The sequence below is a fragment of the Mobula hypostoma genome, chromosome 25 (genome assembly GCF_963921235.1).
Source record: "Mobula hypostoma chromosome 25, sMobHyp1.1, whole genome shotgun sequence".
NCBI classification, from domain to species: domain Eukaryota; kingdom Metazoa; phylum Chordata; class Chondrichthyes; order Myliobatiformes; family Myliobatidae; genus Mobula; species Mobula hypostoma.
The window spans coordinates 40,445,566-40,472,101 of NC_086121.1; the positions used below are offsets into that span (position 1 = coordinate 40,445,566).

The 26,536-nt window shown below is 40.7% G+C and overlaps 1 protein-coding gene across 3 annotated transcripts in view; it reads left to right on the forward strand.

Annotated features, from left to right (window-relative positions):
• mtor (mechanistic target of rapamycin kinase) overlaps positions 1-26,536 on the forward strand; it is a 343,897-nt gene that overhangs the window by 311,751 nt on the left and 5,610 nt on the right. For all 3 annotated transcript variants that reach the window (XM_063033405.1, XM_063033407.1, XM_063033406.1), the window contains 10 exons: positions 1,472-1,646; positions 2,443-2,578; positions 7,352-7,499; positions 9,708-9,830; positions 12,526-12,608; positions 13,473-13,545; positions 18,367-18,441; positions 21,463-21,598; positions 24,907-24,972; positions 25,679-25,759. In XM_063033405.1, the coding sequence (XP_062889475.1) occupies positions 1,472-1,646; positions 2,443-2,578; positions 7,352-7,499; positions 9,708-9,830; positions 12,526-12,608; positions 13,473-13,545; positions 18,367-18,441; positions 21,463-21,598; positions 24,907-24,972; positions 25,679-25,759 (1,096 nt within the window). The remainder of the gene's footprint in view (positions 1-1,471; positions 1,647-2,442; positions 2,579-7,351; positions 7,500-9,707; positions 9,831-12,525; positions 12,609-13,472; positions 13,546-18,366; positions 18,442-21,462; positions 21,599-24,906; positions 24,973-25,678; positions 25,760-26,536) is intronic.

Sequence of the window (26,536 nt, forward strand, 5' to 3'; positions counted from 1 at the left end):
CCTTTGTGCACTGACTAATCAAGAATCAAGCAACCTCTCTGTTAAATATACCTAATGACTTGGTCTTCACAGCTGCCTATAGCAACAAATACCACAGATTCACCACTCTCTGGCTCAATAAATTCCTCGTCATCCACGTTCTAAATAGACATCCCTCTATTCTGAGGCTGTGTCCTCTGGTCCTACACTCCCCCACCACAGGAAGCGTTCTCTCCACATCCACTCATCCACTCTGTTGAGGCCTTTTAACATTCAGTAGGATCCCTCCCACTCTCCGCCCAATCTTCTGTTGCATGTTTCATAGGCTGAATTTTCAAAGCCAAATTCTGAAGTGTGGTAACTTTGTGATTGCTCAGTGCAGAATTTACCTTTCATCAACGTCTTTGTCAATAAAATCAGTCCATGATTCCAGCAAAGTCACATTTCCATTTCATATTCACAACATTATTTTTCCCAGCATCACAGAAATTGAACTGTGATGTTGGAAGGAATATTGTATTGAAATTTTATAGCGGACCATTATTGGATGTCACTGTCTATCTGGTCTATGCCCATCTGGTCCTGAAATTGTAAGTTTGACTCAAGGGGATAAACAAGTGTGAATGAATCCTGTCTGTTGATATCACTTGCTTCAATTAAAACCAAAGATTCTAATATAGCATTTTTTATATTTTGTTGCAAGACATTTCAGACCTCAGAAGAATCAGTAAATGCTACAATCAAATATTATTTTAGGTTCTTTAAAAGTTCAAAGTACATTTATTATCAAAGTATGTATACTTTATACAACCTTGAGATTCATCTCCTAACAAGCAGCCACAAGACAAAGAAACCCAAAAGAGCCCATTAAAAGGGGAAGACCATCAAACACCCAATGTGCAGAGAACAAAAAGCAAATGATGCATGCAAATAATGTTCTGAACTGAAGTCCACAAAGAGAGTTTATCCATGGACCCATAGTTAAGTGCAAAGCGGGTCAGCAAGCTGAACTGGCCTGACCCTCACCTTGGGCCCCAACACCCTGAGCTCTTCGATCTGGTGCAGCACCTAACTGCCACCTAAACATTGGGTTCAGTTACCTCGATATGCTCTGGGGCCTGGTCCCCACCACCTTGATTTGACCTGTACCTGACCTTACCGATTTGCCCCGGTGCTAAATCAATAGAAACTCGGGTCTGCATCACTCTAGGCGACAGCCTGCTATCTTGCCTCATCTTGGTTCTACCTCATTGAATTGCCTCCATGTTACTGACTATTGCTTGTGATTATTATTTGTCAGAAAAAAAGTAATTAGCAAAGTATTTAGTTGTTTACCTTGTTTTATTGGCCTCCAGCTAGAAGTTGTTGATATTCACCAGTCTTAAACTGGAGAATGCTTGCACAATAGGTCATTACGGTAAAATGATTCATTGCTCATGGTTAATTATATTATTAATTATTGAAATAATCTGCATTTGGTATTTCTTTCCAGCTCACCTCACTTGAACTCCAGTATGTATCACCTAAGCTGCTAATGTGCCGTGATTTAGAATTGGCTGTACCAGGCACCTATGATCCAAACCAGCCAATCATCCGGATTCAATCAATAGCTCCTTCCCTTCAGGTTATAACCTCTAAGCAGCGACCAAGGAAGTTAACCATCATGGGTAAGACCAAAATGCTTTCCAAGCTGCCATTTATTTTTTAATTGCCTCCTCTATTTCTTTATCGGTTAGAATATTTACAAAGCAAATTAGGTGGTATGTACCTTTTTGAGTATGCAAAAAGAAGATGAGAACTGATTATGACTTAAGCGGGATAGGAAATAAGAAAAGGTGTGCGCAACCCCAGAACACTACACATAAAGCAGCATTAGATTTCAAACAATCAAGGGTGAAGAATTTGGGATTTTGATTGCCGATGTGCCTGTGCTTGGGAAATCCCCCCCCCCCCACCCCCCCCACCCCGAACTGGGGGATGAGATCTCCCAGTCTGTGTGTGATGAAGATTGCTGAAATGCATGACTCCCCTCAATCCTATTGCAACTTTCTCTTCCACCATGATCTCTGACTTTGCCCCTTTCAGGCAGTCATGGCCGATCCTACTAATATATTAATCATTGATCTCTTCACTGCTTCATGTTGCCTCACCTGGGCTACCAGTTTGGCCCAGTTGCCAAGCTTCGGAATCTTGAGATTAAAAGGAAGGGGAATAACGTAAGTATTGTAGCTGCTAATGAATTTTTCTGGTAATTAAACATGAACAATATTATACCATCTAAATTAACAAGCAGCCAGCCGGAAATGTTGCTTTATTACCACATTGCAAAACTCAGCAGAATGAACATTTTGCCTTTTCTCAGCAGGTTGAGTTCCCCATGCTCTTGGAACGTGATGAATCTTTGTGGCTGTTTTCTTTCATTCCTGTATCAAACTTAATGAAATTTTATCTGTTTCTCTTTAGGAAGTAATGGCCACGAATTCATGTTCTTACTAAAGGGCCACGAAGACCTGCGTCAGGACGAGAGGGTGATGCAGCTTTTTGGATTGGTGAATACCTTGCTCGCCAATGATCCTGCCTCTCTGCGGAAGAACCTAAGGTATTATAGTGTTTGATTTATCAAAAATAAGTATTCATAGTAAAACTGATAGAATCATTCAGTATGGGAACAGGCCCTTTGGCCAAATTCATCATGGAGGCCATCAGGCTAAACTCATTTAGGCTACGTCCCACTACACCGGATAATTTTGAAAATGAAGCCTTTTCTCTTCGTTTTGACCTCCTGTCCACACTGAGACGGCGTTTTCAGCCCCCGAAAATGGAGATTTTCAGAAACGTTCTCCAGAGTGAATAAATCTGAAAACGCCAAATATCTGTTGTAGTGTGTACGGGGTAACCGGAGAGATTTAAAAACGCTGTCATGACAACACCTCCACAACAACACTTTTTCTGCTTCTGCTTTGTACTGCGCAAGCACTGCCGTACGGCTGTTATAACGCGCAGTCGGTGTGAACGGCGTGAGAGTTAAATTGTAAAGTGAGCTTTTTTGACTATTTTTTAAATGTTTGATACATTTAACAAAGTGCTTTATTAATGCAACAGAGTTAGTCAGTTTTTCAATGTTCGTCATCAGCCGGGTCATACTGTCCATGAACTCCCTGTCGGTTGCCTCCATACGCTCCAGTATTTGTTTTTTTTTAGTTTTAAGTCCTCCTGCATGAGAGCCAACAGCAATTCCTTTTAAGTTTTTCTACTCTGTAACTGGACAAACGCGCACTAAGTATATCGCTTCCTCTTCGCTTGTTTTCTGTGTGTCCTGCGCGTGCCCAGTAGGAGGAGATTTGCCCAAATATCCGTCTAATGTGGACAGAGATATTTTGAAAAACGCTTAGTGTGGACGCCTGTCGTTTTTACTCGAAACTGGTGTTTTCAAAATTATCCGGCGTAGTGTGGGCATACCCATAGTTTATGGTTTTCCTTTCATTTCAGCCATTCTGATTATTTTGTATGTAAATTAATTAACATCAGAACAGTTGTTTTTCAGTCATACGGTAACAGGCCCTTCACTCTACAAAGTCATCAACCAGTCATTTACACATCCTTCATCACTCCCATTGTTTTTATTGTCCACACATTCTTATTCAGATTCTACAACCCTCCTGCACACCAGGGTAATTTACATTGACTGGTTAAACTATCTACCCATATATCTTTGGAATGTGGGAGGAAATCTACCAGAACAAACAGAAGATATTCAAGCAGTCAGAGGGAGCATATGCTTAACCCCACACAGACAGCACCAGGGGATGGTCTGTGAGATAACACCTCTACTGCATTACAGAATTAATGAAGTGGTAGCAAGATGGATCCAACCTCTCAGGCTACGTCTACACTACACCGGATAATTTTGAAAATGCCGGTTTCAAATAAGAACGACAGGTGTCAACACTAAGCATTTTTCAAAATATCTCTGTCCACATTAGACGGATATTTGGGCGAATCTCTTCCTACTGGGCATGCGCAGGACACACAGAAAACAAGCGAAGAGGAAACGGTATACTTGGTGCACGTTTGTCCAGTTACAGAGTAGAAAAAGTTAAAAGCAATTGCTGTTGGCTGTTGCGCAGGAGGACTTAAAACTAAAAAAAAACAAATACTGTAGCGTATGGAGGCAACGGACAGGGAGTTCATGGACAGTATCACCCGGCTAACAGTGAACATTGAAAAACTGACTATCTCTGTTGCATTAATAAAGTACCTTGTTAAATGTATAAAAACATGTCTGCATCAGTGTTATCTTGTATTTCCATACAATGTTACATCAGGCTGTTACACATCTATTGTCAGAGAAGTACTTGCATAAATAGGTAAACCACCTTTGCTCTTGGTTCTTGATCCTCCAAAATATTCCGCATGGAATTTAAACTGGAGGTGGCGGAGGGTGTTTTCTGTCCTTACCTTCATACAAGCAAGGACAGAAAACAGGGCAAAGTGAGTATACTTATTTATTCAATAAGCTATGGGTCAAAGTATTTGGTGAGTACATTTCTAACTCTTCTGGCTTCAGTCTTGTTGCTATCTGTTCTGAAATTGTTAGGTTCTGCGAAGCGCAGAATCAAATATCGCTGTGATGTTTGTACGCTCTAGTATCAATTGTTTGGCGACAATAAAGTAATAAAAATAAAACAATGAAATGCCATGCTACCGCCATCTGATCCGGCACGTCATGACAGCGGTTTTAAAAAGCTCCAGTTACCCCGTATACACTGCAACGGATATTAGGCGTTTTCAGATTTATTCACTCTGGAGACCATTTCTGAAAATCTCCGTTTTCGGGGGCTGAAAACACCGTTTCAGTGTGGACAGAGGGTCAAAACGAAGAGAAAAAGCTTTGTTTTCAAAATTATCTGGCGTAGTGTGGACGTAGCTTCAGAGTCATAAACAGCAGCTGTCCAGTGTCGTCCATCAGCATCTGGGGCCTCCTTTCAGAGGAGAATCAAGAGTAAGAGACAGCAGATGCTGGGCTCTGGAGCGACAACCAATCTGCTGGAGGAACTCAGTAGACTGAGCAGCATCTGTGAAAGGAAAGAGACTGGTGAAGTTTCAGTCAAAACCCTGCCTCGGGGCTGAGAGTGGAGAGAAGGGATAGCTGGTATAAAGAGTGGTGATACAGAGGGAAGGACAAGTGGCAGATCAAGGCAGTTTGGGAGATTGAAGTTGAGAGACAGGCACAAATGGGTAATAAATGAAGGCTGATGGAGCCCAGGTGGAGAGAGGTAACACTAACATTTGTAGGCTACATGCAGCCCTGAGAAACCCATGAAGTGTAAATCCTTTAGGTTAGATCAAGCTCACCCAAAGGATTTAAACGCAAACAACAGGAATTCTGCAGATGCTGAAAATTCAAGCAACATACATCAAAGTTGCTGGTGAACGCAGCAGGCCAAGCAGCATCTATAGGAAGAGGCGCAGTCGACGTTTCAGGAGAAGGGTCTCGGCCTGAAACGTCGACTGCGCCTCTTCCTATAGATGCTGCTTGGCCTGCTGCGTTCACCAGCAACTTTGATGTATGTTGCCCAAAGGATTACTCATTAGTAAGTACCCTCCTACTGCCAGTCTTTCATGCTGTTGAATTACAATACTACTGTTTAATGAAGCTGTCAAGGAAGTGAGGAGCTGGCTGAATCATGAAGCAAATTATTTTTTAGGGCTTGTGTCAGGGTGGAATGGAAACTAATACAGAGGCTGCCTTACTCTCTGGCTGTACCCAATCTGTTGTTTGCCGATAACACCTTAGAGGAAGTGATCATTGCAAGGTTTCCTCCTATTTTTTTGTGGTGCTGTGGAAGTGCAGTGAGCAAGAGTGAAGAAGATAAGCTGTCAGAGATAGTGTGCAGATGTAGTGCTGCCACCCAAGCTGAACACAGACCTTGAAAGCCTAACTCCCCTTGTACAGTGTTTCAGTGCAAACCTGAGATCCAAGGTCACCAGACAGACCAAAACAAGAGAAGGATGCTAACAAGAGCTTGTTGGTACAGTACTATCTATCAGTTAGTTATTTTACCAATTTGAGAAATTTATTGGCTTGTAACTTGCGGAATCTATAGGATATTAACAGCTGAAATATGTATGATGAATAGTACTTAAATATGCAAATTATGAGATTCAGGAGTGCTCAGAATTTCTACTGTGTCAAAAAGTAAATTATTTTGAATTGTAACTTCAGAGCAGATTGGGTTGCAGGAATTTGGGAGCCGTTCCTCTTGTGACACTGTCACTCAGATTAATGAGGGATTTGACTGAGGTGTTTGCCAATTGTCAGAAATTCTGTGATTCTGTTCTGCCTTAAGGAACTCTTCTTGAGATGCTAATTTCAGGTCAATTTTGTTCACTGCATAACAGGGCTAATAGTTGTTTGTGCTTGACCAATGACAGGGTCTCTACTGTAGTGGTAAAGCTATGTGCTTGAGCTGGCTGTCTCCTCTGTATTACACTGTAATTATGACATTGGAATCTAATTAACATTATAGAAGACACAAATGGAAATAGATATTTATTCGAGTTCAATCTTGATGCAGAGTTTCAACCCAAAATGTAGCTAATTCTTTTCTTCCCACAGGTACTGCTTGTCCTGCTGAGTTTTTGGAGCAGATAATTTGTTGGTCCAGATTATAGCATCGGCAGTCTCTTATGTCGCCATTTCAGCTTTATAGCCATAGGCATTAGTACACTGCATAAATGCCATGAAAGTTAGCTTTTTGCAACAGCAGCACAGTAAATTGCAAACATAACAAATATTAACAAAAATTTAATTAACAGAAGTTGTGTATGACTTGTGTGACTAAATAAGCATACTAAAATTACTACAAACCAAGCAAGAGAGACAGAAAGAAATGCTGTCTGAGGTGGTGTTAAATATTTTAAATAAAATTGAATATTTCACATTGATGGTTTACTGTGTTAAAAATGTTCAAAGATGCAACAAAATTGGCAGTAAAAGGTTGAATATTGCTATTTATAACAGAAAATCAATGTATTTTAAACAGAATACCAATTGCAAATGCTGCACCAGCCTTACACTTGGAGCTGGGAGTATCGATGGACATTGAACCCATCAGTACCACCTCACTTCTTTGCACTATTTTTAGTTTAGCTATTTAATATACATATACATACTTATTTACCTTTTTCTGTATTATCATGCATTGCATTGTACTGCTGCTGCTAAGTTAACAAATTGCACAACATATGCTGGTGATATTAAACCTTATTCTGATTAATACCGTATAGTTCTTTTTTAAATAAATGCTCTTTTTGGAAAAAAGAGTGGGTTTAGATGTTTCATTGAAATATTCTTGATTTCTTTCTTAAGTATTCAAAGGTATGCTGTCATCCCTCTGTCCACAAACTCTGGTCTAATTGGCTGGGTCCCTCATTGTGATACCCTACACGCGCTCATTCGAGACTACCGTGAGAAGAAAAAGATTCTGCTAAACATTGAGCACCGCATCATGCTGAGGGTACGTGATTCTGATAGTCTATTTAATATGCATATTTTCTTTCTTATCAGCTGCATAATAATTTTATTTGCTCCTTCCAAAAAAAACTTAAATTTCTCCCTGGACCAATAGTGGGCCATGAGGTAAAGTAATACTACCAAACACAGATAGATATGATGTTATGAATTTTTGATTTGTTTCAAGTGACAGTCGCAGGGTATGCTGCTGTGATTGGCATTGACAAAATGCACTCAATCAGTGCTTCCGTATCCTTGATAAGCACTCATTCCCATTTACGCGTCCAGTGGTTATGGAGTCATTGAGTACTACTGCACAGGAAAAGTCCCTTCAGCCCATCTAGTCCATGTGGACCTGATCTACTGCATCGTCCCATCTACCTGTGCCCAGATCATAGCCCTCCATAACCTTCTCAATTAAGCAGCTATCCAAACTCCTCTTAAATTGAACTCGTCTCCTCCACTTCCACTGGCAGCTTGTTCCACACTCACATCACCCTCTGAGTCAAGAAACTCAGTCAACCTGAGGAGAAAATGCTTGCATGCATTCACCCTACCTATACTCCTCATAATTTTGTATACAGTGCTGTGCAGAAGTCCTAGGCTCACACACATATACTGTATATTTATTGTCAATGTGGAGCAGAGAACGAGTACGTAGGTTTGATGAGAGCAAAGGCAAGAGTGGAGCACCATGGAAGGGATGTGGTTCAGGTGGCAGAGAGGGAGTGCCGGGGGTTGGCATGGATGCAACCATGCCCAGCCCTAAGACACCAGGCAAGGTCATTTGTTTCCAAACGTATGGTTTATTGATCATTATAGAATGTGTCTCTGTTGCTTCCCACTCCCGCCTTTCCCCCTTCCCCTTTTCCCAAGTGTGATTCTTCTCTCCCTGCCTCCTTCCCACTCTCAGTCCACAATATAGAGACCCAAATCAGTATCCGGTTTATCATCACTCACATGTCATGATTTTTTTTTGTGGCAACAGTATAGTGCGTTCCATAAAATTACGACAGTTCTGTGCAAATGTCTTAGGCTCCGTAGTTATATACATGTGCCTAATAAAGTCCTAATCTATTCAGCCTTTCCCTATAACTTAAGTAAATCCATCTTTTGCTTCAAGCCATCTCCCTTTTGTCACGTAATTCCTCTTCTCTGAGCATTTTTTCCATTTCAGAACTAAAAATCTGAACTTTTTACAGTTCTAGTTAAAGGACATCAGCCCATGAGGATTTGGAGTACAGTGCCCACTTGTGATTAGCAATAAAGCTAACAAACACCTCAAACATTGAAATACACTTAACATGACAGCCTTTGCATATGATAAATTGTCTGATGAAATATACACCAGCAAATGAATATATCAGTCAGTAGCTAAAGCTTAAGAGATGATTGGAAATCAGGATATGCATTCTGGTTCTTCAACTCATTATGTTGTGAATGTAGGAACCAGGTACATTTAACTATTTATTTACATACTACAGAATTTTGAAAGCTGTGTTTTGCTGTATTTAAAAGATAATAGATGTCCAAATCCTGTGTTCTGTTCAGTATCCACAAAATTCTTTTGCCGTGTAAGTCTCAGCAGTCAAATGCAGTAGCTGCCAGAAATCTGAAATCAGGAGAAAAATTAGAAGTAGCCGGTGATTCAGGAATTACAGAGAGAAACAGAGTTGTCAATTCAGGATGATAACTTTTAATGAACACTGTAAAAAGTTGGAGGTGGGAGGTTCACTTTTGAGATGCAGAGAAGGTCGAGGAGACGAGGAAAGGACAAAAGTGAACATTTCTGATAGGATTGGTGATACTAAATGACAAGGTGAGGTAGTGTGAAGCAAAATTGGTGTGTTAGTAAACAAAATCTAGGTTTGTAGGAAGTGTAAAGGAAGGAGCTAGTGATTTTCCATGAATTTGAGAATATTGGCATCTGTTTTTATCTGTTCCAATGATATTTTTGTCAGTATCAATCATAGCAGCTGGTCCTACACCACCAGGTGAGAGATTAGTCTATTTCAAAGTGCATTAAATGAATCTAATTCATAAGTTTGTAGTGGAGAGAAATTGCCTTTTGTAAATATGCTGTAGCTGTTATTTTTTTTCTTTTGCCAGATCTTTCCTGTGCTCTCCAGTTCCCCCTTCCTTTCCACCCATCTTTAAGCAGGAAAAATCAGTCCTCACTGACATTATTGAATATTTTGTTTCTTTTTAACAGATGGCTCCAGACTACGATCACCTCACCCTGATGCAGAAAGTTGAAGTGTTTGAACACGCAGTGAACAATACAGCTGGAGATGACCTGGCCAAGTTACTATGGCTAAAGAGTCCTAGTTCTGAGGTGATGCTTTGTTCAATTTGTAGCTTAATAAATTGATTCAGTATTGAGTGCCTGTAAGCACAGTTAATAAAAAGCAAAAATATTAAAATTCACAGGTGGAATCATCGGGCACAGATGCACAGAAACAGTCCTTTCGGCTCATCGAGTCCATGCCGACCTGTTGTTCTGCCTAGTTTCATCGACCCACACCTGAGTCTTCCATTCTTTTCCTATCCACGTACTTATCCAAGCTTCTCTTAAACGTTACATTCAAGCCTGCGTTCACCACTTCCAGAGGCAGCTTGTACCACCCTCTGAGTGAAGAAGTACCCCCCTTAAGTTCCGCAAAAATGCTTCATCTTTCACCCTTATCCTATGACCTCTAATTCCATTTTCACTCAACCTCAGTGGAAAAAAATCTGCTTGCATTAACCCTAATCTATAACCCTCATAATTTTGTATATCATTACCAAATCTCCCCTCTTTCTCCTACATTCCAATAGGAGTTCCAAGGAATAAAGTCTTGACCTATTCAACCTTTCCCTTTAACTCAGGTCCTCAAATCCTGACAACATCCGTGTAAATTTCTGTACTCTTTCAAATTTATTAATTCTTATTTACCCTCATCAAACTACCCAATCTTTGTGGTTTACTCGTCCCTGTACTGAACTGAGGCAGTGGCCTGCAGCTGAAATCTGCTTAGCTGTGAACTCACTTCTGTGAACTTCAGTTCTGAATGCTATTTGCTTACTTTTATTATTCAGCAATTTTTTTTGTCCTCTGCGCATTGGGTGTTCGAAAGTCTTTTGTTTTGATGGGTTCTATTGAGTTTTCTTTGTTTTGTGGCTGTCTATAAGGAGACAAATCTTAAGGTTGTATAAAGTATACAAATGTACTTTGACTTTGAATTTTAAAAGTCAAAGTCCGCCCTACCAGAGAACTGCCTCCTCATAGTAGCATTTAAGGTAATTCATAAACTTCTTTTACTCAGTATCTTCAGTAAAGCCTAATACATGCAAAATTCAAGAGACAATAAATGCAGCATCATCTCTGTTTTCAACAAAGAATAGTCCTGTAAGGTTATTCACAGTGAAATTAAAATTAACATTTAAAACCTAAAGTAATAGCTACAGCACATGAAATGCACAGGACTTTTCAATTAGGAATTTAAGGCGGGATGATGTTGGGCCACTTCAAAATGGCAGCTGCTTGACTTGTAGTCCGCTGTCTCCTTTTAGTGCAATATATATTTCTCAGGAGGTGAAAAGTAAGCTTCATTATTTCAATTTTGGTGTTGGATTCCATAAAACCTTGTGCTATTAACTGAATATGACTCTCATTTCTAAATATAAATAATCTTGCTTAAATAATGCAATTCACCCCTTCAGAAGTTTTCTGGGCATCATCTTGATTTGTAAGTAACTCTTTCTCAATGAAATTTAGTACAGGTTGACCTTCTATAATCTGGCACCATTTGGACCTGAGGAGTGCCGGATTAGTGAAAATGCCGAACTACAGAAGGATCACATCAAGCAATAGCTAACTGCCTCAACATACCTTTAAAATATCAAAGGATTCAAAAGTTCATTTAATGTCAGAGAAATGTATACAATATACATCCTGAAATGCTTTTTCTTCGCAAACATCTATGAAAACAGAGGAGTGCCCCAAAGAATGAATGACAGTTAAAAGTTAGAACCCTAAGTCCCCCCCCCGCTCCCCTCCCTCCCGCGCGTAAGCGGCAGCGAGCAACAATCCCTCTCCCCACTGGCAAAAAAAAGTGCACCCACTACCAGCACTCAAGCGTGAGCTAAGCGATACCAAAGACACAGACTTGCAGTTACCCCAAAGACTACACTACACTCGCAATTATTGAGGGAATCCTCGTTAGTTTCTCTTCATCCGCTTAGTAATATGCTTCAAGTCAGCGGGTCACCACGTCTGATCTGAGGTCGTAGGCAGAAGAGAATGGAGGCGCCGGAGGGCAGTGCCCCTGGGAGCAGGCGGGCTAGAAGGCGGACCGACCCAGCACGCGCCAGCTCCCCCGCTGCTGGCGTTGAAATAATACATAAACTTTTACATAGTTTCACAATAATTTCAACGATAGAAATGCATGAATGCTAGAAATCAAGGTGCTGATTTTCCATATCCATTTTTGTTAGGCAAAGCTTAACATGCTTATAACTTCACCTGTGGTTTGTTTTATAATTTTATGGGATATTGCCGCATAGGACACAATTGTACCTTAAAACAAACTCTCAAGTATTAATGAAACATAACAAATAATCTGCCTAAATGAAACAGTCCATTTGTTCTTCACTTAGCTCTGATAAAATCCAATGATATTCATAGTGCACAGAATGCTGCTTCATCTGTTTTAGTTGCTGTCTGGTCTGTTACATGTCTTCAGAATTTTCTTGATTGCAAATTTATTTGTCAAACGTGCAGATAATTTGAGGCAGATATTGGAGATGGGTTGCAACCTTGCGGCAGATTATTAATTAAGCATGGTAAAGATAAAGTGGACTTTGGTTTCAACTTGCTGTTTATAATCCTTTATGGAGAATCAGCTCATGGTTTAAAAGCCAAGTACAAGGTTATTTAATATTTATTGCTCTTCAGATATGCTTTGCTGCTCCAAAATCTTTGTGGTAAGATGCATTCTGTTGCTTTTGAGGAGTTTCACTCCATTGTTTTATGTTCTGGCGTTCTGTAGGTGTGGTTTGACCGAAGAACCAACTACACACGCTCATTGGCTGTGATGTCAATGGTGGGCTACATCCTAGGGCTTGGAGACCGGTAAGAGATTCACATAATCCTAGTGTCTTCATGTCTGCTATATAGTCCAATAGTCTTTGCAGGTGCCCTCAGAGTACAAAGCGGAAGATTATTTTCTATGAAACGTGAAACGTTTTCCATGTTCCTTCTGGTTAAGCTTGCCTGATCACGCAGCTAGTGCAAATGTTTGTTAGAGAGTTAATAAAGAACTGCTGACTTCATGGTTGGCATCCCAACAGAATTGACAAATTTTGGTAAAATGGGTATATGACTAATAAATAGTATAGTAAATGGATGCAGCAGCTTCTAAGGGGCTAACCGAAGGTGTGATTGTCTTTTTTTAAAACGTATCTTTTACGATTGCAAGACCCTGCTGGACATTAAGAACTTAAAGTACTGCAGATCTGCCCAATCAGTGAGTTGTTCATTGGCGGAAAAACTGAAGGAGCTGGACTTGGTGCACGTTGTCTGCTGCGTGCATGAAAGAGGCATCAGAAGACTTGGTGTGTAGCCTAGCAGTGAGTCATCATCTTACTCACTTTAATTGTGATTGTAAGATGCTGTTGGACATTGTTAACATGGAATGCTGCCAGTCAGATTTTCTGATTTATTGGCAAACAGCAAGAGAGCTCTGTGGCATTGATTGTAGCAAAGAATAGGCCTCAAACTGCTGTGTCACTTGTTTACAGCCGCCCAGGAGAGAGGCATCGGAGTCAGGTGCTCCAACCACCGGAGGTAGTGTGGTGCAGCGTCCAAGCTGGAGTTAGTGTTCGCTCAGCAAAAGACAAGCAAAATCTTCTGATGAAATCTCCTGCCATCTATATGAAACCATCTTTATTTCCCAGGAAATCTAATAACATCTTTACTTTCTACTTTCTTAAACAGACATCCATCAAACCTGATGCTGGATAGGCTTAGTGGAAAAATCTTACACATTGACTTTGGAGATTGTTTTGAGGTAAGATAGTTGAACTAAGAATCATTTGCAATACTCTCATGATGAAGGAGCTTCAAATTCCAGTTTTGTATCTTCAGAAAAACATCACATTAGAACCTTAGAAAGTTTTTGACAAGAACAGGCCATTCAACCAAGCAAGGCTTGCCAAATTCCTATTCACATAGTATCTTGAAATAACTATTAAGATTAGATTTGAAATTCTCTGAGGTACTATTCTCAACTACACAACTAGGTAGTTTATTCCATGAGTCCAAAACTCGCAGTGTAAAGAAATACTTCCTGATGTTTGTCTGAAATTTCCCCTTAACCGGTATCCATCTGTGGCCCTGTGTCCTTGATGATGGATTCATATTGAAGCAGCAGCTGGCATCCACGTTACATATGCCCTTAATGATCGTGAACACTTCTATTACGTCTCTTCTCATTCTACGTCTACTTAGGCTAAAAAGGTTTAATTCTTTCAATCTTTCTTCATAGCTCATACCTTGCAGATCTGGAATGAGTCTAGTCACCCTTCCTTGGACTCTCTCAAGTGCCTTCACATCCCTCATACAATATGGTGGCCAAAATTGTACACAGTATTCAAGATATGGCCTTACAAGCGCATTATACAGCTTAAGGAGAACATCTCTTGACTTGAACTCCACTGAGCACATTATCTAGCCCAACATTCTTGGCTGCGCTACTAACCAAGCTGGTCCAGTACAACTTCAACACCGGCATCTACCCGGCAATGTAGAAAATTGCCACGGTATGGTATGTCCTGTATGCAAGAAACAGGATGTCCAACCCAGCCAATTACCACCCTTTCAGCCTAATCTTTATCATCAGCAAAGCAATGGAAGGGGTCAGCAACAGTGCTAACATGCAGCACCTACTCATCAATAACCTGCTTATGGATGCCCAGTTTGGGTTCCATCAAGGCCACTCAGCTCCTGACCTCATCACCTCCTTGGTCCAAACATGGACCAAAGAGTTAAATACCAGAGGTGAGGTGTGACTAATAGCCCTTGACATCAAGGCAGCATTTGACTAAGTATGGCATCAAGGTGCCCCTGGAGTCAACGGGAATTAGGGGGAATCATACCTGACACAAAGGAAGATGATTGTGGTGGTTGGTGGTCAACCATCTCATCCTCAGGACATCACTGCCGGAGTTCCTCAGGGCAGTGTCCTAGAACCAACCATCTTCAGCTGCTTCATTAATGACCTTCCTTCCATCATAAGGTCAGAAGTGAGGATGTTCACAGATGACTGCACAATGTTCTGCACCATTCGTGACTCCTCAGATAGTGAAGCAGTTCATACCCAAATACATCAGAACCTGGACAATATCCAGGCTTGGGCTGGCAAGTGGCAAGTAACATCCAAGTCACACAAGTGCCAGGCAATGACCATCTCCAAGATATTCAGTGGCATCATCATCACTGAATCCCCTACTACCAACATCCTTGGGGTTACCATTGACAGGAAACTGAACTTGTCTAGCCATATAAACACTGTGACTCCCAGGGCAGGTCAAAGGCTAGGAATCCTGCAGCATGTAACTCACCTCCTGACTCCCCAAAGCCTGTCCACCATCTACAAGGCTCAGGTCAGGAATATAAAGGAATATTTGCCACTCGTCTGGATAATTGCAGCTCCATCAACACTCAGTACGAGGCAGTCCACTTGATTGGTACCCCTCCCAGAAGCATCCAATCCCTCCACCTTCGACGGACAGTTTCAGCAGTGTGTACTATCTACAAGATGCACTGCAACAACATACTAAAGTTCCTAAAGCAGCACCTTCCAGACCCATGACCACCACCATCTAGAAGGACGAGAACAGCAGATACCTGGGAACACCACCACTTGGAGATCCCCCTCCAAGTCACTCACCATCCTGACTTGGAAACATATCACCATCCCTTCATTGTCGCTGGGTCAAAATCATGGAACTCCTTCCCTAACAACACTGGGTGTACCTACACCTCAGGGACTGCAGTGGTTCAAGAAGGCAGCTCATCACTAGCTTCTCAAGGGCAAATAGGGATGGGTAATAATTGCTGGTGACGCCCACATCCTGGAAATAAATACATTTAAAAAAAAATTCTATTAGCCTTCCTGATCGCATCTGTGCATTGTGCAGATAAAGGTTTCTCAACCAGGGTTCCGTGAGAGATCGTGATTAAAATAAATAGACATTTTTTAAACTTTGCGTGATGCACAATGCAGTGCTGGAGCAGTCCTGTTAGCAATCTGTCAGAGATCTCATCCCAGTATGGCAGTCCACAGTAAAACCAGGTTTACTGGGTTCAGTCCACTCCCTTCCGAATTACTTTTCCCAGCTTCCAAAATCAATTTACAACTTTTATTTAAATTAAATCTACTGAGCCTACCTTTAGAAAAATTAAATCCCATTTTAGCTTCAGCTATTTACTTAACAGAAATTTATGATGTTCTCCTCAAGAGTTCTTAAAATTTATGAACAGGAAAGAAAGATTAATTTCAAGAAAGGTAAGCTAAGCTTAACTGCCTGTTTTTTTTAAGGAAGTTTGGCTAAAAGTTCATTCTCTACTCAAAAGAGCACTGACGATTATTTTCACATTATTATATCTACAATTTACTGATCACGCTAATGTGTAGTGAGCTGTAGATATAATATTTTTTATGCAGGAGTTTCCTGAAACCTGAAAATTATTTCAAGGGTTCCTCCAGGGCAAAATGGTTGATAAAGGCTGGTCTAGATGTTGACAGTAAGGAGTCTACCATGACACCCCAATTCTTCTCATAGAGTGCACTTTCTAACTCAAGACCCCCCATTATATATTTATATCTATATTCCTACTTCCTAAATGTAATACTTTACATTTACTTACATTAAATTTCACCTGCCATTTATCTGCCCACATCTGCATTTTGATTAGATCTAACTGTATTGATTTTGGTGCCTGAATGTTATCAGCCAGTTTTCCTAATTTTGTGGCATCAGCAAACTTTACTAGTTTATTTGTTATGTGCTCATCCAGATTATTAATGTAAAGTAAAACCAGCAGTGGCCTCAAAACTGATATCTGCGGAACCCTGCTTTTAGCAACTTCTCAGTGTGAAAATGATCCTCTCACCAAAACTTGTTTTCTGTTTTTGAGCAAATTCTGCACCCACTCGTACACCTTCCCCTGAATCCCTACCTCCTGTAATTTGATTATTAACCTCTTGTGGAGTACCTTGTCAAAAACCTTTTGAAAGTCCAAGTAAGTGACATCAACTGCTCTATTGTTATCTTAAATTTTAGTTGCCCCTTCATAGAACTCCAGCATATTAATAAAATATGATTTCCCCTTTTTTAATCCATGCTGGCTTTCTACTAACGTATCTGTTCTTGTAAGCTGCCTTTTCATCTCATTCTTTATTATTTTTCCATTATCTTGCCTGCAATGCCATTAAGCTTACTAGTCTATAGTTACCAAGGTCAGTGTGGTGACCCGTCTTACTGGGACAACGTTAGCCTATTTCCAGTCCTTGGGGATTTCACCAGTCTTCGATGACTTCTGAAAAATACATATTAGGCGTTTGTGTATATAATCACAGACCTCTTTTAAGTACCCTTGGATACATGTTATCTGGCCCTGGAGATTTATTAACTTTCAGCCTTTGCAGTTTAAGTAGGAAATCACTTTCTAAGATCTCTAAATCCCTTTAAACTACCTTATTTTTCTCTGCACTTACTGTCATATTGCTAACATCTTGGGTGAATACTTAAGCAAATTATAAGGTAAGAGTATCTGTTGTGTCCCTCTCTGCATAATTTAACTTCCCATTATTATTCCTAATACACTTAACTTCTTCTTTGACTCTTCTTTTACGACTAAAGTATTGGAAAAATCTCTTAGGGTCAATCTTAGCATTACCAGCAATAACCGTCTCAATCTGTCTTTTGGCAATCTGAATTTTCCTCTTGACTATATCGCTCATATTTTCATATGCCTTATGGTTAACAGTATTACTATTTTTCTGTATTCCTTGTTTTGCTGTCTTCAAGATTTTAACATATAAAAATTTTTATATTCATCTATGTAGTTGATCTATTGTTGTTGCTGCTTGTCCCGACCTTGGGTATGAACATTTCCTGCACTGCGTGTATTACTTCTTTAAACTGACCTCATTGTTCCTCAACTGACTCAACATCAAGCAATTCCTTCCAGTTTACCTTCTGAAGTCTTTGCCGCATCTGCACAAACTTTGCCTTCCTGAAATTCAATTTAATGGCTTTGGTTTTTACTGATATATTCTCCCAAAAATCGTCAAACTTAAAATGTTATGATCACTTATTCCTAAAGGCTTAACAATTTCTGTACTCAAAATTCTGTCCTGATTGTTATAAACTAGCAAATGTAGACAGGCCTCCCTTCTTGTTGGTGCATTAACCATGTATTCAGTTTAGTGAGAGCCCCGTAAGTTTTCTTTATTCTTGTCTACTGATGTAAAATCACTGCATGTTCTTATGGCAATAGAGTGCAATTGTCATTTCCCCTAAAGGTGAAGGAAATGGGAGAGGGACACACCCCTTTGAGCTGTCTGTGATATTGCAAATTGCACTCACAGTGTAATGAATGTGGGTATAGAAACTGAATCATGAGACCAGGCATTTCGTCACAGCTTTGGATTAAAAGAAGAGACTACATTTGTCAAGAAGTATATGTCAATGTTTTGGATGGGTTAGTTGTCATCTCAGTATGAAATAAATAAGAGGGAAGTACTGTACTCCTAAACAGGGAAGAGAACTGGTCTTGCCAGATTTCACTCCAGCACATTGTTTCAGTGTCCATTTTTCTGCAGGTTGCAATGACCAGAGAGAAATTCCCAGAGAAGATTCCGTTCAGGTTGACCAGGATGTTAACCAATGCCATGGAGGTATGGCCCTGCATTTATTTTCAGCTTTTACATTATAATGCAACCTATCATACTAAGTTGTTTCATTCTAAGCTGATGTCCCTTGCCATTCTTGCCATCTGGAACACAGCTGTCCAGTCCAACTTTCACTGTTAGATGGTTCCGAAGAGGAAGCAATCTAACAGTATTCACTGAGATCAGAGACTAGATTTCTGATATTCTATTTTGGTAATTGATTCAGTTGTGACTTATAGGAAGTGGATGTACTATATATAGTCATACTTTTTATTTTCCCATTATGTATTAGAGAAGTCCTGCCCCCTTTCAGACAAAGCATTAAATAGAACATGCTCTTCCAAAGTGGACATACCTAATCACTTTCACCAAAATGAAGAAAAGCTTCTCAATCTTGCTAACAACATTTATCCATGAGCCAATCTGAAAATTTTATTATTTCAGTGCAAATGTGGCATCTTGAAAAGTGCAAATGTGCTGTCACGATTTGCCATTCCTGCTGCTGTCTGCCAGCTCCAGTGGTGCACGTTTAATCTGAGCTGCAGTGTTGTGTGCAGTTCACACAGTCTTTGACTGTTGGGGGTTCTTTCCACACCTCAAAGGTGTGCGGGTTGGTAGATTAATTTTACAGTGTAAGTTGCCAGTATTTTGTAGGTGAGTGGTTGAATCTGGCGACGTGGTGATAGGAATGTGGGGAGAATATATTATAAAGTAGGTACAGAGGAGATGTCAGGGCAAGTTTTTTATGCAGAGAGTGGTGAGTGCAGGGAATGGGCTGCCAGCGATGGTGATGGAGGCGGATGCGATAGGGTCTTTCAAGAGACTCCTGGATAGGTACATGGAGCTTAGAAAAATAGCGGGCTATGGGTAACCCTTGATAACTTCTAAAGTAAGTACATATTCAATGCAGCATTGTGGGCCGAAGGGCCTGTATTGTGTTGAAGATTTTCAGTGTTTCTATTCAGGATTATTGGGCATGCAGAGCTGAACAGTACATCTGTAGAAATTTGCAAGAGTCTTCGGTGACACACCATATCTCCTCAAACTCCTAATGAAATAGAGCCACTGGCATGTGTACCAGTGATTGCATCAATGTGTTGGGCCCAGGATAGATTATGAAGATGCTAACACCATGGATGATCTATGCAGCTGATGTTGGAAATGCTCATGTTTTCCACCACTGACCCTTCAATGAGGACAGATGCGTGTTCTCCTGACTTCCTCTTCCTGAAGTTCACAATCAGTTCCTTGGTCTTGCTAATCCAAGCAAGGATAGACCTTTGAACCTTTGGATAGAGTGCAGACATCCCAGGGAAGAATGCTGTTTGGAGAGCATGGCTTCCCTTTGCATGCCAGCAGTTTGGAGACAAGATAAGCAACCCAAGGCACACGCACCAACGAAGGGACAATTGCTTTACTAACTTCAAGGTATCATCAGTTGTCAGCTTATAGTTTCTATTGAATTTTTGTGAATGTGATTGTTCTTGCAAGTAAAGAATTCAAACACACACATAGTTTATCAAATGGTCGGTATCCGTAACTGATAAGCCAATTCTGTATAAAAACCACATTTCTTTGTTCAGAATACAGGACAGTGTGGTGACAAGGACCATGCTGTTCTTGTGCAAAAGTAAAATATGTCTGAGCATTAAATAACGGTGTGTTCTGTGTCCAGTTATCAGTGTCATTAGTTAATTTGTATGTTACTCTGTTGTTCACTGCATCAATGGAATACCAGTGTCCCACCCACTCTACCTGCCTTCACTGTTGGTGATGAAAAGCTGTCAGTAGTGCCATCTTTCAGATATCTGGGGAACATTCTCTCTGAGGATAGCGGCATTGACAACGACGTCCAGAGCCGCATTAAACAGGCATCATCTGCCTTTGGGACACTTCGGCGTACGAGTCTTTCAGAACAGGAGCCTTTGTCCCTCCACAGAGGTCGCCGTATACCAAGCGGTCTGTGTCACCACCCTCCTTTATAGCTGTGAAGCTTGGGTAACCTACAGCCGTCACATCAAGTCCTTGGAGTGCTTCCACATAAGCTGCCTCCAGCGCATCCTGGGAATTACCTGGCGTGAGCGGGTGCCTCACACTGAAATACTTGTAAAGACCAACTGCAGAAGTATTGAGGCCATGATCACCTAGCGTCAGCTGCTGTGGCTGGGGCACGTGATAAGGATGCCCCCATGTTGTCTATCCCGCAGAGTGTTATACAGCCAGCTACATCATGGTCGACGCTCAGCTGGAGGGCTGAAGAAGCGCTATAAGGATCAGATGAAGAATGCTTTAAGGAAGTGCAGGATCAGACCCGAGGACCTGGAGGATGTTGCTGCTGACCGTACTACTTGGCGACAGCTGTGTAGGGATGGAGTTCGTATTCTGGAGACGGAAAGAACAACCAGAAGACAGCAGAAGAGAGCCAGGAGAAATGCAGCCATGGTTGCCACCACTATTACATATACATGTCCCACCTGCAACAGAGCTTGTGGGTCCAGGATAGGACTGTATAGTCATCAAAGATCTCACCGTTAAAGGAGTGGACGTCGTCACTGGATTTCGATGGACAACCGAAGAAGAAGATGATGTATTACTGAGAAAGAAAGGAGTTATATAATTATTTCATGGCCTCAGGCTATCCCTGCAAGAAATTTCCAAGATTTATGTACTGTTGAAAGTGTAAACATTGCGCAATTTTTAAATAATTGGTGCTAATTAATTTACCAACACTGGGGTCTCACAAAGAGCAGTGTAATAATGATCAGCTGCTTTCTAATGGTGGCCAGGGCACTCCCTGGTCATCTTCGGTGCAATATAATAAGGTCTTTTGCCTTCACAGAGTTCAGTAGAGATTAGTGCGACTCCTCATCTAAAACATTTGAAGTCATTCTGGAGTAGGACTCAAGCCAAACTTTGTGACTCAGAGCTGTGGACAGTCAATACTCATTGTTTCATTATATAAGTTCAGTAATTTAGGCTCCATTGTTCCCATTCCTTCTAATTAATCTCCTTGTTGCTGTTCCTCAGGTAACAGGATTGGATGGGAACTATCGAATTACATGTCACACAGTGATGGAAGTGCTTCGGGAGCACAGGGACAGTGTTATGGCTGTGCTTGAAGCCTTTGTATATGACCCTTTGTTAAACTGGAGGCTCATGGACAGTAAGTATTTAGTAATTTTTGCTAATTGTCTGGTTATAGGAACTGTTTTGTGTACCTGCCGTCAGTCTCAGTTTTAAGAATCCTGGTGTGTCTCAAAATGAAGCCTTAAATTGAATAGTTTTCACTTCAGGGTCTTCAAAGAGGGTATCAATGGGTACATTTAATGTCAGAGAAATGTATACAATATACATCCAGAAATTCTTTTCCTTCGCAAACATCCACGAAAACAGAGGAGTGCCCCAAAGAATGAATGATAATTAACATAACAACCCCAAAGTCTCCCCCAGCTTCCCCTCCCACACACAAGCAGCAGCAAAGCAACGACTACCCCCACACCCTCACCAGCAAAAGAAGCATCAGCACCCTCCACCGAGCACTCAAGCATGCAGCAAGCATAAGTATAGACACAGATTTGCAGTACCCCAACGACTACTTGTTCACCCAGTAATTCGACATACCACAGGCTCTCTCTCTCTCTCCTCCTAATAAGGGAAAAAGAGGTGTCCCCGTTTCACAGTGAAAAGGGAGACATAACAAACAACTCAATGATTCACGATGTTAAAAGTCTGTTGCGTCGTTTTTTCTGAGCTCTGAACCCAGAGAGTTGGCCCTGGAAAGGCTCAGATCTCTGGACATACAATCCACGGCAGCTAACCCGCTGCTTCCGATGTTCCAGTCGCGGGAGAACCCGGAACATTGGCCTAGAATCAGCACGTCTCCAGAGCCATGAAAATCTGGCACCCTGAAGGTGCGATAGTCTATCAAGACATGTCCCTGGGATATCAAAGAGTGGCCAATCATTAGGCCCTGAGAGTGGGTCCCATTCCTGCAAAGCACTGAAGTCGGGGTAAGTCTTCAAAAGAATCTGAAAAGGGAAAAAAGAGACATCAAAGATAGAAATAGAGCTGCTTCCGGAGATGCAAGCAAAAGAGTCGCCATTTAGCGCCATCTTGACTTTGTTCTGCCCATCCGTGTTCCGGTTCATCCACAGCAGCTGCATAACAGAGAAAAGTTGAGCAAGTTGGATCTTTATTCTTTGGAGCATAGAAGGTTGAGGGGGGACTTAATAGGGTACTGCTGGACTGGTAGATTTCTGGACTATTGAATGTTATTCCCTGTTAATATACAGCATATTTTTAAAACATTTCTTTAAGATGTTACACAGTAGTATAATAAATTGTTCAATGAACCTTTTAAGATTAAAGTCTGTGGGAACCAGAGGCCCTGAGAGTCAGGTACCAAATGATTGGAATTTCCAAACAACCAGATAGAAGATTATCAGAGTTTTACTGAAGAAGTTATCCACATAAGCATGTTTAAAAACAATTTTAGAAATGTTTATTTGCTTTATCTTTTTCAAAGTATATAAAAAGGAAATTACAATTGGCTAAAATTTGTTCTCATAATTAGATTGTGCCATAACTTAGAATGCCATTAAAATTGCATGTCATAAAACAAATCAATAATTTTCTCCCACTTGAAAAAAGATGGAAATTGATTGAATCATTTCACTGATTTCTTATGATCACCCAGCAGAGGGTACAAGACACCTGTTTCTTTTGGGGGAAGCGCACAATCACTGACAGCATCTTCTAGGCTGCACATTCAACTGTGTTTATGTGTATTCCACAAGTTGCTGAGTCATAGTCTACTGATCAACTGCAAAATCCTATTCGCTGTTTTCAAGCTTCTGAAAACAGATTCAACACTTTGTGAGGTTGTCCTGGAATTGTCAGTATTTTGGAAGTTTGGAGTTTAGCATCAGAACAAGGGAGCTGAGAACTGCAGGACTCCAGCACTACAGCACTACTAGTGACAGCCAGTTATAATCACAGTGTTGAAGAGTGCAAGTCCCAGCATCGTTATAAAGGTGCACAAGGATTATTGACAGCAGTTGGCATATACCTATGACAGGCAGGAAGTTTCACATACTTGTCCCCCCCACCCCCCATTTTCTTTTTTTTTTACGACAGCAGCATTCTAATTCAGATGATATTTTGTGTGTCTAGACGGAAATAGGGAAATCAGCAATCATCCTGGCTAAGCACCACATACAGAGCATTATGTATTACCGTTTATCCTTCCTTAACCCAAGGTAACACAACCTACTTAAGCAACACACATCAAAGTTGCTGGTGAATGCAGCAGGCCAGGCAGCATCTCTAGGAAGAGGTACAGTCGACGTTTCGGGCCAAGACCCTTCGTCAGGACCTCCCAAAGTGCAACACCTCACACTTGTTCAGATTAAATTCCACCTGCCACTTCTCTGCCCATATTTGCAATGTATCTATATCCTGCTGTATTATTTCACAACCTTTGTACACTACCCACAACTCCACCAATCTTAGTGCTACAGTAGTGCTGGAAAGTTTGTGAACCCTTTAGAATTTTCTCCATTTCTGCATAAATATGACCTAAAATATGATCAGATCTTCACCCAAGTCCTAAAACTAGATAAAGAGAATCCAACCAAGCATAATATTATACTTTTTCCATTTAATTATTTAGAAAAACAATTCAATATTACATGTATTTGTTGGAAAAAGTATGTGAACCTTTGCTTTTAGTAACTGGTGTGACCACCTTGTACAGCAATAACTTCAACCAAATGTTTCCAGTAACTGTTAATCAGTTTCGCACATTGACTTAGAGGAATGTTAAGGCTATTCCTCCTTACAAAACTGCTTCAACTCTGGGATGTTGGTGGGCTTCCTTGTCTGAACTGCTTGCTTCAAGTCCTTCCACAGCATTTCGATAGGATCAAGGTCAGGACTTTGACTTGGCCATTCCAAAACGTGAAATTTCTTCTGCTTTAACCATTCTTTGGTACACTGACCTGTCTTATAATGTTGTCCGGCTTGCTGCATGACCCAATTTCTCTTGCGCTTGAGTCTCGGCCCGAAACGTCGACTGTAACTCTTCCTGGAGATGCTGCCTGGCCTGCTGTGTTCACCAGCAACTTTGATGTGTGTTGCTTGTATTTCCAGCATCTGCAGAATTCCTCGTGTTTGCGTTTTTAAAAAAAACAACCTACTTAAAGCAACTTTGCTACTACTTGAACTAAGTTCAGAAGTCTCCATGCACAGCAGAAAGTAAACATGTTAAATTAATAATGGAGAAAGAAATTATTTTGCATCTAGCCACAATGTGCTCTAAAAACACCACAAATTCGGTTTGCAAAGCACCTGAAATGAGTGATGGCGTTTGAATGTTTAAAACAAAAATAAAGAATCCATGAATTAGTTCTGACTTAATTATTGTGCATTGGTTCCAGTGAATAACTGTAATATTTTCTGTCCATTCTTCAGCAAACGTTAAAGGTAACAAACGTTCCAGGACAAGAACAGATTCCTACTCAACCAGTCAGACAGGGGGTGAGTATCTCAGCCGACTGATAGTTGGTTCAGTGTTGTTCATTCAGGCAGTTTGTTTAAGATAATTGGAGGTTTGGGGTATTGGTGAGAGGACGTGAATAGGATGTGTGCGAGAGGATAGAGAAGCAATTCCTTTTGATTTCCCATCTCGAAATGTATTGACTTCCAATTGGTGAAGGTCACAGAATGATCATTGGGACAGTAGATATTTATCCATGATCATATACAAGCTCTCCCCAGGTAATGAACAGGCTCTGTGTTTACAGAGGTGCATAAGTTGGAAAATACACAAAATCACTCCATGTGAACTATACCTGGTAATGAATGGATTAAAAGCACGTGAGGCTGATAAAGGACAATTACTAAAAGCCGAGAGAGGGAGAAAACTAGAGTCTGCTCTTCATAGGAGTAAATGGATGTCTAAATTGGACATTTGAATTTAATAATATTCTGGGAGCTCATTTACTTGGGTGACCATAAGTCAGGCGTTTGTAACCTGGGGATAGCCTGTACTGTGATGTGTGGTTAGGCTATGTATTTGTCATTCGACTCAGATCAGTCATAGTTTTCTGGTTCTGATATATTAAGAAGTTTTTACTTAAAATGGTAACAAATTGTGTTATTAAGTGTAATTTTTATTTCAAGTTTTCACCACATACTTGGACTGCTCCCTCACTGATATTTTTTATTACATTTTGTGTTTCAGAATTGCTGGATGGGGTAGAACTTGGAGAAACAACACACAAAAAAACTGGGACTACTGTGCCTGAATCCATACATTCTTTTAGTAAGTTACCTTAAAGTTATGAATCTGTTTTATTTCTAATGGTGCTCAACTTGCTGAGTATTTCCAGCATGAGCTCCTTTAGTAATTCCAATCAATTGTCTCACATGACTTTTTTTTGTAGCAGATCACTCAAATGTGTAGGATGTAGTAAAGAAACTTGTAGGTGCTGCAAAAGTTTGCAGTGTGGTTAACAGAGAGTAGGAATGTTTTAATCTACAGGGAGATGTTGACAACCTGGTCGGGTGGATGGATAAGTGACAAATGTATTTTAAAACAGGGAAGTGTGAAGTTGTGCACTTGCAGAAGCTGAAAATCCAAAAGAGAATCAGGAACTATTCCAACAGGAGAAAGTCTGCAGGTGCTGGAAATCTGAGCAACACACACAAAGTGCTAGAGGAACTCAGCAGGCCAGGCAGCATCTATGGAAAAAAGTACAATCAATGTTTTGGGCCTGCTGAGTTCCTCCAGCATTTTGTGTGAGGAACTACTCCAAGCACTGAGCAAGTTCGGCAGTATCTTGGGAGAGAAGCATAGCCAACATTTCAGGTCATGGGACTTTGATGGAGAGTCCTTAGTATGAAAGTGCATAGGCTCAGGGGTACTATTTTATTTGAAACATACCAGCTTCGGCCCTTTTCAAATGAAAAAAAAAATCACCTACTGGATGTTTTTCAGAATTTAAAAATAAAATTGAAGTTCTTTCAAAGCTCAATAATTGACAGTGGAGGAGCTTTCAAAGAAACGCATTTACTTTGCTTTCCAAAATGTTCACTGGTC